Source organism: Pararge aegeria, chromosome 1 (assembly GCF_905163445.1).
Source record: "Pararge aegeria chromosome 1, ilParAegt1.1, whole genome shotgun sequence".
NCBI lineage: Eukaryota > Metazoa > Arthropoda > Insecta > Lepidoptera > Nymphalidae > Pararge > Pararge aegeria.
Window position 1 is genome coordinate 1,395,049 of NC_053180.1, and position 12,989 is coordinate 1,408,037.

Genomic DNA, 12,989 nt, shown 5'->3' on the forward strand with positions numbered 1-12,989 from the left:
CTTATTGCAAAAATATTACACTAGACGAACGACGAAAATAATAGATTATTCCATAAAACGTAAAATTATTAATTGTTTCATCTATTAAATAAAATTGCTCATTGTAGAATAGGTACTTAAATTAATCGTTACGCTGTTTCCATCACTATCACTTTAGTCTTTTATGCTACCCTATCTATGTTAGGAGCTGACATGGGTGTCAAGTGTCAAATTTGAATTAAAGGAATGTAAATTTTCACAGTCAGATTATAGATGTCATACTCACTTGTCAGTATAAAAATATTTATGGTTTACCGCGGTTGTGCAATAACTTTGAAATTCTCGTGTTCAAAATAATAATAATTCCTTAAATTTGTGCACTTCGGAATTAAATTTATATTTGTAGAATATTTATAGGTATTCTTATTGCATTCAATTGAATGTATTTGATTGTATTTATTGCGTAATAATGTGAGAGTTTGCTAAAACACTTTTAATTGTACAAACAATTACCAAATAAATTATTCTTATTTGATTAATGAATAAGATGGAAAGCACAGGGAAAGTTAAAACTGCCGCGTCGCATTTATCACCATTATTTGTAAGTTAGTTTCAGTCATTTAAATATTACTTACATATGCATAACTTTTTAAATTTTGGTTGTTTGATGTTTAATTCAATTTAGTACGTTTCATGAGTACAGAATTCTATTGTATACACATGAAAATACTCAATGAAAGTCTTGAGAAAATATTGCGGTATCTTCATTAGTATATTTGTTAGTATATTTGTAGGTTGCCCAGGTGAAGTTCTCTGCACTGCGAGGAAAGTGATATTAAAGGTGCCTTCTCATAATTCTTCTTCCTTCCACGAGTCCTTTTCTATTCAGGCTGTTAAGCTTTGGAATGCCTTGCTTTTGGCTATAAGAGAGCAAAGGCAGAGAGGCAAATCTTTAAAAAGCTTGTGAAAGATCACTTTTTGTCTTAATCATTTGATGACCATTGAATATTCACTGCTCCCTTCTTTTTTTTTTCATTTTTATTATTTTTGATTGCGGAAAATTTGTCAAAATAAATAAATAGGATATTTTGTTTCGTAGTAAATATAATTTTTATATATTATATTACATATAATATTTTTTATCACCTTTTTTATCGGCTTCGTATGCTCAGGTTGCCTTTAAAAGATCACTTTTAGTGATAAGGCTGCCTTTGCACCCTATCTATTACTGTTTTCCTTGTATTTTTCCTATTGTGCTGTGTTGCAATAAAGTTTTTCTATTCTATTTTATTATATTATATATGTATGAACGCTTCATAAGTGCCTGTGATAGGCCTACATGAATCAAGAAATTGTGAATTCGAATATATTGGTAGTTGCTTATTTATTTTTATTAAGTATCAAGTTTTGTTTTATTTATATTATATATATTTATTAACATAATGTTTTTTTTTATGGGTATGTATGCCCCACCTAACTATTTTCTGCATTTGTTTTCTTCGCCATTGGTACAAAGACAACTACAATTAATACAACCAATGGTGAAGCAATAAGGCCTCCAAATTGTATACTTTGTTTTGTTATACATTTCTTCTTTCTACATCTTTTGGTGGTGTGCAAGAAAAGTATATTCATTTGTTATTACTATGGCACATACCTGCAAAAGTATTATACTTAGATACAGTATAAGGATATTAAGATTATTTTTTAAAAAGCTACACTATCACATTAGGTTTAAGTATTCTGTGATGATTAATGTTAGAATTTAAAAAAAATATGTACTATGACAACTCACACATCGCCATCAAGCCCCAAAGTAAGCGTAGCTTGTGTCATGGGTACTAAGTTGACTGATGAATATATATATATATATATAAATATATATATTTTTAATGATACTACATAAATACTTATTATATACATATAAACACCCAGACACTGAAAAACAGTCATGTTCATCACACAAACATTTTCCAGTTGTGGGAATCACACCCACAGCCTTGGACTCAGAGAGCAGGGTCGCTGCCCACTGCGCCAATCTGCCATCAAATAATAATAATAATAAATAATTGTAGTAACCAAAATTCACAAGTAGACTTAAAACTATTATGGTGTAATCATAAATTCTTACGAATTTTACCGTACACCACCGTGCCGTCGACAAAAGGTAACATCTAAGGAAATTAATTAACACCCACCTACTCCCTTCATCAATCAAGATATTCCATATAAATAAAAGTCCCTCAATATAATTAGGTAGGTACATCGGTTCATGTTCTTTCCCAACTCTTATAACATTTATTTCTATTGAACAGCCATTAAGACGGCCCCACCAATAGAACTTGCATGATGAAATAATAAAAATATATTTTCCAGGCGGGTGCCACTGCAGGCCTGTCAGTGGATGTGACGCTGTATCCTTTGGATACATTAAAAACTCGGCTGCAGAGTCAGCAGGGCTTCTACAAGGCTGGTGGCTTTAGCGGAGTTTATAGAGGTATGAATGAATGAATGAATACACTTTTATTGTACACCACAGAGAAAATTTACAGAGATACAAATACAACAGCACAATAAGGTAGAAAGTACATATGGCGGCCTTATCGCAAAATAGCGATCTCTTCCAGGCAACCAAAGGCATACAAGAAAATGTTATAAGAAATAAGTAGGTAAATATTAGGATTTAAAACTAAATTAACATAAAAAAACATAACACATAGTATATACTAAACATAACATATTAAAGATATGTAAAAAAATATATTATTATTATTTTTTAAACTCTTTATTTGTATACCACAACATTAACATATTTAAAATATAACAAAAACAGAAACATATCGAAAGAAGTAATAATACAAAAGGCGGCCTTATCGCTTAATAGCGATCTCTGCCAGGCAACCTTAGAATTACGGATTAAAATACATACATGCGAATAACTACATGCTAATACATAAACTAGTGTACACAAAAAGATAAAAAGTAAATAATATAATTAATAAATAAATATAAAAATAAACTAATATATATAATATAAAATATATTTCATACATATAAACACACAAATACCCTACTATACATACTTAATAAAAAAATAAATAAAAAAAATTAATACAATAAAAGAACCCTCAAAAATATGTAGAAAACGAAATAAACAAAAAAGAATAGTGATCATTCCCATCAATGCCCGGCCGTTACAAGGTATTGATTATAACAATTAATACATGGCATAAGACAAAATGAGACCCAAACGAGAAGGTTCACTGCTGGACTAAGGACCTTTCTCAATGGGCCAATCTCTTCCCCAAATTCACTACGCAAGGCAGATGGGTTGGTGATAGCAGCAGATGGTAGTGGCACCATTCTCTGTTTTTCCCTTAGTTGCCTTGTACAACACCTGCGGTAAGAGTTGGGTTGCCAGATCGATTCTTCCTGTTATCGGGATCAATAAACGATTTTACGGGATTTTAGAGCTTTGGTCGGGAGAAATAAAAAAATAAGTTAATAATATTTATTATACATAATGTATTAAGTAAACAAACATTTTTTTTTGCATAGCACTGTAGATATAAGAAAAAAAAAACAATAGTAGGTATTTGTGACACTTAAGATAAGAACCGAATGAGCATGTTTATTGTTTTTACACGCTTTATATAAGCTTCACTTGTATGTTTGATTGTAACCGACTTCTTTGGGCGCGATTTTGATCCATTTTAAACGGTCAGATTTCTTTCAAACTTTGTAGACATATCGAGGACCGATGACAATACACTAATCTTAAGAGATTATTCCAATTTTCACTATAAAAAATAAGATTTTTTACTAATTACTACAGCGCCATCTAGACCCAAATGTAAAAAACCTATGGCGTTCGCGTGCCTAACAAATTCCACAGAAAACATTAAGCTACTAGATGGTAGAGGGCGTTAGCTATTACTTTTTAATGGCCTGTTTTAAATAATAATTAGAACTTGCATTTCGAGAGACGGGCACACTGAATAAAAAAAAAAATATTTTATCTCTTTAATGGTGGATTAGATTAGTGGGTTACCGATTAATTTTGCTCTAATAAAAATAAAAGATCAAGAAAAACTAAAAAAAATCGCTATTATGAATAAACTAAAAGAAAAAAATTAGTTTAGTTTTTTATACCAAGCGTGTTTTTTTACTTTGAACTATTTAATTATTGTTCTTGCCATAAGTATTTGTAATTTTTTTTTGTGTGTTGTTTTCAAGTTTCGTTTGACGAAAATGTGTACTTAAAATTATCGAACTTGTTTTTCGGGATATTATTTGCTTTGTCGGGGAGACGGGAGGAAATACAAAAATTCGGGAGAATCCCGCCATTTCCCGACCGTCTGGCAACCCTAGGTAAGAAGGAGGTACTTACTCCTTTGATCATCATCATCATTACATCCTGACTTATGCTTCCATCTTAAATTGTTGGAAACATATGTCAGGGACAGTGGCGTGCACTTCATACATACGTAAAAGCACTTCCTACCCTATTTTTTTTTAGTATTACTCTGTAATCTAATGTCTCCTGCTTTATGGTACTGCTGCTACCCTGGTCATAAACTACATGCACGCTATTTGTCATGGGCATTCATTATGAGGTTCTTCTTCTTTGCCTTATCCCATCATTTGGGGTCGGCTCTCCTCGTCTTTCTGCGGCAGGACTCTCTGTCTTGGGTTATCACGTCGATTAGATTTGCGTTTTTAATATCCTTGGCCACCGTCGTCCACCACGTGGAAGCAGGGCGTCCTCTTTTTCTTTTATGTTCAGGGAGTGCCAAGGCTTTTCGCACGGCGTGATCGTCACCGCGCCTCATAACGTGCCCGTACCACCGTAGTCTGCCTTCCGTCATTTTGTCGGTTATATGGGCGACCTTATAACTGCCTCTGATGTATTCATTACGCACTTTACCCAGTCTTGTTACACCTGCTGCCCATCTCAACATCTTCATCTCGTTAACGTGCAGTTTTTGCTCATGCGTCCTTTTTGGGTTGGCAAACTGTTAATTGATATGGTAACTTAGAATGCAACGCCCAGAAAATAAAATTGAGAAAGTAATATATTTATAAAAAGATAAATATAATTTTAGATAGAGCTTCTCCCAGGGAGGGTTTTGTCTGGTGGGTGGCTTTGGCCGTGGCTAGTTACTATCCTACCGACAAAGACATGCCGCTAAGCGAATTAGAAACCGATTAGAGGTATGACTACCATACTCCTTAAAAGGTTAGCCCGCTACCATCTTAGACTGCATCATCACTTCCCAACAGTTGAGTTTGCGGTTAAGGGCTAACTTGGAATAAAGAAATAAAATAATTCATGGTAACTATTAATTCTTTAAGGATCTATTCAGCCATAGTGTAGAATTTCGTATATTGCTGACTATTTTACTGACAAATCATATAGGTATATAATTATACCTCTAAATATTTAACCTTGACATCTCTGTCAAGGTTAAATATTTAACCTAATATTATATAATAATGTTATTCACCTAAGTTGTTCTAACGATTTAATCCTTTTAACCGCTTATAAGTAATTAAGAAGCATCATTCTTTCTTATGGTATTAACTTTAAGGTACATTTGAAATTTTAAGTCCTTGAAAGTAAGCATATAAAACAGTTTTTTTTGCACATAAAAGTGGTCATATTCAAAAATTCTTTGAATAAAATTGTCTTGTTTGGAAACCAGGTGATTTTATTTAATTCGACTGCTATTGGGTCATTTTAATCCGAAAAATCCAACACCTAATTATTCTTGACCTCAGCTGCACTGCTTAGTTTTTATCTACTGTATACAAAGTGTAAATGAAAACATAAATAATACTTCACATGTACTGTCTCAGAGACTTATTTGTTAAAGCGAAAACCTTACAGTTTTTGAGTAAACATCTGCTATAGTTTTTACTGAAAGAAGTCAGATACTGCCCTAACCTGTCACTGATGATTCCTGTCACTTTATTAGATACGCGTCGCGTAGCGTAAGTACTATGCGCGTGTCAGTCTTTCATCTTCAACAGGGTTGTCATAAGTAAACACTTTGAATGTTTTGAATTTGTTTATGGAAAAATGAATTGCTTTTGATTTAATATTTTCAGGGAGCTTCCTTATGAAATAAACTTATACACCCTTCAATAGTATTTCGTAATTTCGTTACAAGTTGTATATTCATCATCATCACCATATCAATCAATTTACAACCAACTAAAGGGCAAGGGTTTCCTTCCACAATGAAAAGGGGTACAGGCAGTAGTCCACCACGCTGGCCCGGTGCGGATTGGTCTTATATATTTATATACTAACTAGCTGTTGGCCGAGACTTCGTCCGCTTTTGTTTTTGTTTTCCGAAAGACATTATGCCTCATAAATGTGGCAGCACTATGTATTTAGGATAGCTAAGCCTGGTGTAAAATCGTCAAACACTTTCGTCCCCTCTCCCAAGAGAACTGAGCTTAATTTCGGGATAAAAAGCATCCTATATTACTTCTAATATCTTCAGAAATATACAAAGTTTCGTGATGATCGGTTTAGTAGTTTTTGCATGAAAGCGTAACAAACAAACTTACATTCACATTTATAATAATAGTATAGATAGATAGATAGAAAGTCTTTATTGCACATACAGAAAAAAAAACAAATTGAACATACCTAACAAAAGGTAAATAAATATATATGCTCAAAGGCGGCCTTATCGATTGAAGCGATCTCCTCCAGACAACCTTTGGTTGATGAAGCATGTTTAGTACGGAAAACGGGATAGTGCAACATTCAATTTAAAAATAAATAATTGATATACATTACATATACTTTAGTATATTATTATTTTAGTATATTACATACACTTTAGTAGTTATAGTATTAGTAATGGCGAACATTTTTACCCGACTGCGAAAGGAGGATGGTTATGTTTTTCGAGTGTATGTTTGTATGCATTTATGCACGAAAACGGAGACAAGGAACCTCAGTACAGTTTAATATGAGACGTACCTTTAATATGTGGCGTAAGATAATAGCCTTTCCCATGGAAGAAAATGTCTGCTGTCCATGGCGTATTCGCTGAAGGGGGTTAAATGTCTTGTAGGTCTTCTAACCGTAGCGACGAGCTCGATGCCCACAACTGCGCTCTTCTTCATGTCCTATGAGGCCACCAAGAGCGTGTTCCAACCCATGGTGCTGCCACACTATGCGCCACTCGTCCACATGCTTGCAGCCAGCATTGGGGAGACGGTGAGGAATATTACGTTACTTCTTTCTCAATGTATGTGTCTTTTTTGTCTGGGAGGCTTCGGCCATGGCTAGTTGCCACCCTTTTGCCCACCTTATAGTAATTATAATAAGTAATAATAATAAAACGCGCGCGCGTGTGTGTGTGTGTGTGCAGTGGCGTGCATAGAGGGTATGCACAGGGTATGCAGATTAAATAAAATGAAGTAAATCTCCAGTATGCGTTATAAATACTTAAGGGTAGGCTTTTTATAACTCTTACAATGCCTGTCCTAAAGTTTTTTATAACTCGTACTGGAGATTTTCTTCATCTTTTTATCATCTGCATACCATAGTCAGGTGATTGTTTTTTTCAAATCTTATTTAGGTAGATAATGTTTTATTGTTACAGCTTGCATATTTTGAAAATTTACCATTCATTGTAAAGTGAACTTCTCCTGAGGATGCTCCGGTTTCGGAGCGACACGTGCGTAGAGGGTACATTGCCGAAGATCTGTTTGGTGTGGAGTATGAGGATTGAAGAAATAAATATAAACTACACCAAACAGATTCTCCTGCTTTTCGCGGAGCATAGCAAATTAAGCTCAATTTTCATAACATAGCATGATATTCCGCAAAGTAACGTCTGCTTCTATCCAATACAGCTTGCGTGTTTGATACGAGTCCCCACGGAGATTGCGAAACAGAGGAAACAGACGTACACGGGGACCGAGAAACGCAGCAGCATCCGGATACTGTTACATGTATGTTTTTTCTTTTTTACCACCCCTCTTCACGCGGGTGTTGCACGAGGGGTCTGAGGGAATGTGATGGAAAACGGGCAGCAGAGCCCTCCGTCTGCCCAGCGTGTCAGTTATGGGCTAACCCTCCTCTTGGGACTTTCAGTCAGCAGTAGACTGTTATATGCTATCGATTGACTGAATGAATATACGTGTAACACCACACGGTGTTAACTTTTCCCAGTAGCCGTGCTTTGGCAGGTGGACAAATACATGACAGTAATACCCCGCTTTACGCGAGGGATACGTTCCGGAAAAAATCGCGTTACCTAAAATTCGCGTAAATCGAGTTCCATGATTAAACAAAGTCAAAAATTTAATACAAAAAAATACAAACATACGAATCATTTTAATCAATCACTTTAATTCTAAGAACACTTGCAATAAGTACTGTACTTTGCTGTACCTTGATTTATTTTTTAGTGTGTGAGAGATGTTATTATATTCTCATTCACGATACCTTTTGTTTTCATGTTATGGTGTTATTGTATATTTTCATATGCTGTGTTTACTTTTAAGAAAACATTACACTTAAATAGAATAGTTAAAATTTTAAAAACGGTTGTATTAGTGTAAGTGTTTGTAAGTAAACCTAATAAATAAAATAAAATAAAATAAGTACATACTATTAATTTATTTTTTACGGAAAAATACATCTTTTGCCTTTTGGGTAGCGTTCTTTTTACGTTCATAACACTGTTTTTAATTGTTTGACACACGGTCCAGACACCATATATAAATTGATGACTACATTACTCGTATGTTTATACGTACTCTTTTGCGTAATGCGAGGCATTTTAGTGCGAAATTTGAAATTCGCGATATAGTGAAACCGCAGGGTCGCGAAAAGCGGGGTATTACTCTATATCCCTTGCCAGTGGAAAAAAAGGGGATGAAATTTTCGTCCACCGCCAACATATGCTGTGCTGTTGGGCGGAGGTCCTGACTAATTTAGAGTTTAAAAACCTCAACACATACTGTTCGTATTGAGGTTTTTTATATACATAGTATTTATGTAGGTATATAGGTATGTAAGCGGTGATAGCGCAGTGGGTAAGAGCTAGACTTCACTTCCGGGGGGCCGAGTTCGAATCCCAGCACGCACCTCTAACTTTTCTAAGTTATGTGCGTTTTCAGTAATTCAAAATATCACTTGCTTCGACTGTAATTGATTTGTAATTCGGATTGTTCCACCCTTTGAGAACATTATGGAGAACTCTCAGGCATGCAGGTTTACTCACGATGTTTTTCATCGTCGTTGAAGTAAGCTATATTTTAATTTAAAACGCACATAACTTGAAAAATTCGAGGTGCGTGCTCGACTACGGCTCGGGAAAGTGAAGCCGAAGTTCTAACCAATGCCCTATCACCGCAAAGTAAAGTATTGATACAAAAAAACAAGCAATTTTTTTATCAAGACAATCGCTCTTAGTTAAACTTTGCCCTCAACACAATGTGTGTTATTTTGGACGTAGGTAGTTCTATAATGTATAATTAAAAATTAAAATTTGTGCGGGACGTGAGTGAAAATACGTATACCTGACATTTTTATACGATGAGCTACTGTTTATATTTTTAAATAAATAAATATACTACGACAATACACACATCGCCATCTAGTCTCAAAGTAAGCGTCGCTTGTGTTATGGGGTACTAAGATAACAACTGATGATGAAAATTGTATGAATAATATACCTACATAAATACCTGTAACACATAGATTGTCCAGTTGTGGAAATCGAACCCACAGCCTTGGACTCAGAAAGCAGGGTCGCTGCCCACTGCGCCAATGAGCCGTCGCATTAGTAGATTTTTAAACGCGTGTCGTTAAAACATAGTTTGAGGGTGAGAATGGGTTCCCGAGATGAACATAATACTTTCTCGTGCGGAAAAAGAATGGAATTTAAAAAAAAATAAGAAATATTTCTGAAACAAATTTAACTCATATCTCATCGCGCCACTTTATACAATATTTTTCGTTTTTTAATCGTCCCTTTCAGGCTTCAAGACACGCGTAGATCATATTTTTTATCTTACAAATACAAACAACATAAAATAATAATAGTAAAGCTAAATTACGAGACTATTGGCATTTTCTGACTTCTCTTAATGAATACTTTTCAACCCGCAAAGTAAGAGCTCGTTCCCACTTGTCGGGTGTCGGATCCGTATATTAATCGGGATTCAAGTGGCAGAGTATTTTATATGAAGCTATTCATACTTGTCGGAAACCGATTTTGTGTCGGCGCCGACAAAAAATGTCGGGTGCTTAGCCAGCCCTCTACGCCCCGAAAACAATCGTGTCGGATCTCGCTCGCCTATGAGTACGAATTTCGCTATTCACATTTGTCAGATGTCGTTGCCGATAACCGATAAATCCACGAGCCAGTAGATCGTTGAATGTCGTTATTGACAACCTAAAATAATTGAAAAACTAATTAATTTCATCAAATCTCAATTCTGTTATTAAGTTCTGAAATGTTCCCAAACTAAATCTTTCCCTCAGGATTGGGTGCTCCTAATGTTGTCTTTCCTGGGCTCTCTTTCTTTCTTCTTAAATAATAATACCTCACAACAAGAACTTCATCGACGTCCATCGAACTTAGTTGCTTGGCGTAGAGTGCTAAAAATTGGTATTAGCTTCAACCGTGGCCGACAACCGATTATTAACCAAAAGTGTGAACAAAGGCGCCGACATCCGATTAATATACGGTTACGACACACGACAAGTAAGAACGAACTGTTATGAGGAGTTTTTCCACCCGCAGTTAAAATAAAGAACGTCAATTTTCCGAACAAGATACACGAAAGATAATATTCCATGTTATGGAATCGTATTTTTCTTCCAGGCGTTCAAAACCGAGGGTCTTCGCAAGGGTGTATACCGCGGTTTCCTTTCGACGGTCGTTCGGGACCTGCCCTTCAGCTTTATAGAACTGCCCTTGTGGGAGTTGCTGAAGACCAGTATCAGAGACAGGAATGATGGCAATATAAGCAGTTTTCAGGTTAGTAATCCGGCAGTGAGGGTTCCGGCAAACACTCACCTGGTGGTAAGCGATTCTGTAGGTGAATGAATGAATGAATGAATATACTTTTATTGCACACAAAAAAAGTACATAAAAACAGAAAAGTGTAACAAAACAACGTATACAATTTGGCGGCCTTATCGCTTCATAGCGATTTCTTCCAGGCAACCAATGGCGAAGATAGCAAATAGGACCAAATTGCCTGGAAGCAAACCCCTTAAATCATAAGACCACAATGCTCACAATACAGTAAAAAATATATACTACTTCATTCATAAATTATGTCATTCATTCACTTCCATCGGTTGAACAAAGTTGTACAAAAGTATAAAGTATTCATTCATTCATTAATTCTAACATCCACTGATTCTTTCGCTAATTCATTCATTTATTTACTATTTTTACGTGCCATTCATTAATTAACGTCCATCGGTTGAAATGGGTACCTTTGCTACTTTTTGTGTGGTGTACAATAAAACAACATTAATTCATTCATTCACGTCCATCGGTTGATATAGGTACCTTTGCTACTTTTTGTGTGGTGTACAATAAAACAACATTCATTCATTCATTCACGTCCATCGGTTGATATGGGTACCTTTGCTACTTTTTCTGTGGTGTACAATAAAACAACATTCATTCATTCATTCACGTCCATCGGTTGATATGGGTACCTTTGCTACTTTTTCTGTGGTTTACAATAAAATAATATTCATTCATTCATATATTCTTTCATTCATTTACTCATTCACTCATTCGTACACTCGTGCAATTAAATTCATTCATTCACATTCACTAATTGTTTCATTCACTCATTCATTAATTTGTTCAAGTATGTCGGTTGATACGGGCACCCTTGCTCTAGAGCGCCATGTGCGGCTCGCTCGCGGGCGGGCTGGCCGCGGCCGCCACCACGCCGCTGGACCTCGCCAAGACCCGCATCATGCTGGCCGAGGACTACGCGTGCACCCGCAAGCTGCGGATCAAGCCCGTGCTGTCGGACATCTACGGGCAGGCGGGCGTGCGGGGCCTGTTCGCGGGCGCGGCGCCCCGCACCACCGCCTTCATGCTGGGCGGATTCGTTTTCTTCGGCGTCTACGAGCACTCCAAGGGGATCTTTGACCGGTACTTCGATAGATAACACTGGTCTATGAAAAAATGGATGCCGGTAAAAAAGCGGTGATATAGCATAGTGGTTAAAACAACGGCCTTCCTTCCGAGGGTAGAGCTCGATTTCCGGCGCGCACTCCGTACACTGAGTAATGTGCGTTCTTTATTCATGCAATATTTTTGTTTAGTCGAAGTTATACTTCTTTAGCAGCTATAGGAAGAAATCATGGGAGTGAAATTGTAAGATGAAACGAAATGCGCGCGCACATGGTTACACGATTTTAGCAGGATGAAGGTAGTTGCGAAAACGAGTGAGAGGGGAAAACATTGTCCGCCAGCTGACTTTTTACGACGTGCGCGCACACCGTAAAAAAAACCCGACAACCTGCAGTGAGCTGTGAGGTTTGACAGTGTACACTTTCAATTGTCAGTCTGCGGGCTCATTCCGGTGATTTCCTTGATTCAATTGTATAAATTTTATTGTTTAGAGAAACTTGGTGGTCCGATAATGAGATAACTAGATAATGCGTTATAATAAAACTTTTAATGTATTAAATACCTTTTTTCTATTGTTAGTGTCATTTTCTCTACAAAGAAAGGCGTAAGATAAAATTTTTGAAAAGATTTTTATCTTGTTACGCCAAAGAAGTATAACTTCTAAAGCGTGTACATAAGTACACACATGTTTATTTTTTTTAAACTCCTTATTGCACACCAAAAAAAAATATTTACAAAATGGGGACTTTTATGCTAAAGCATTTTCTACCAGCCAACCTTGGGACGTGCGAGAAATAACGAGTATGGTTGTGGCAAAAACAAAACATTTTATTATAAAGTATTACATGATATATATATAGA

The 12,989-nt window shown here is 36.0% G+C and overlaps 1 protein-coding gene across 1 annotated transcript; it reads left to right on the forward strand.

Annotated features, from left to right (window-relative positions):
* Positions 1-270: 270 nt before the first annotated feature.
* Positions 271-12,585, forward strand: LOC120624071 (S-adenosylmethionine mitochondrial carrier protein-like). The gene is made up of 6 exons (XM_039890406.1): positions 271-580; positions 2,356-2,476; positions 7,074-7,219; positions 7,861-7,959; positions 10,845-11,000; positions 11,887-12,585. The coding sequence occupies exons 1-6, from the start codon at positions 518-520 to the stop codon at positions 12,160-12,162; spliced, it is 861 nt and encodes a 286-aa protein (XP_039746340.1). The 5' UTR covers positions 271-517; the 3' UTR covers positions 12,163-12,585.
* Positions 12,586-12,989: the final 404 nt, after the last annotated feature.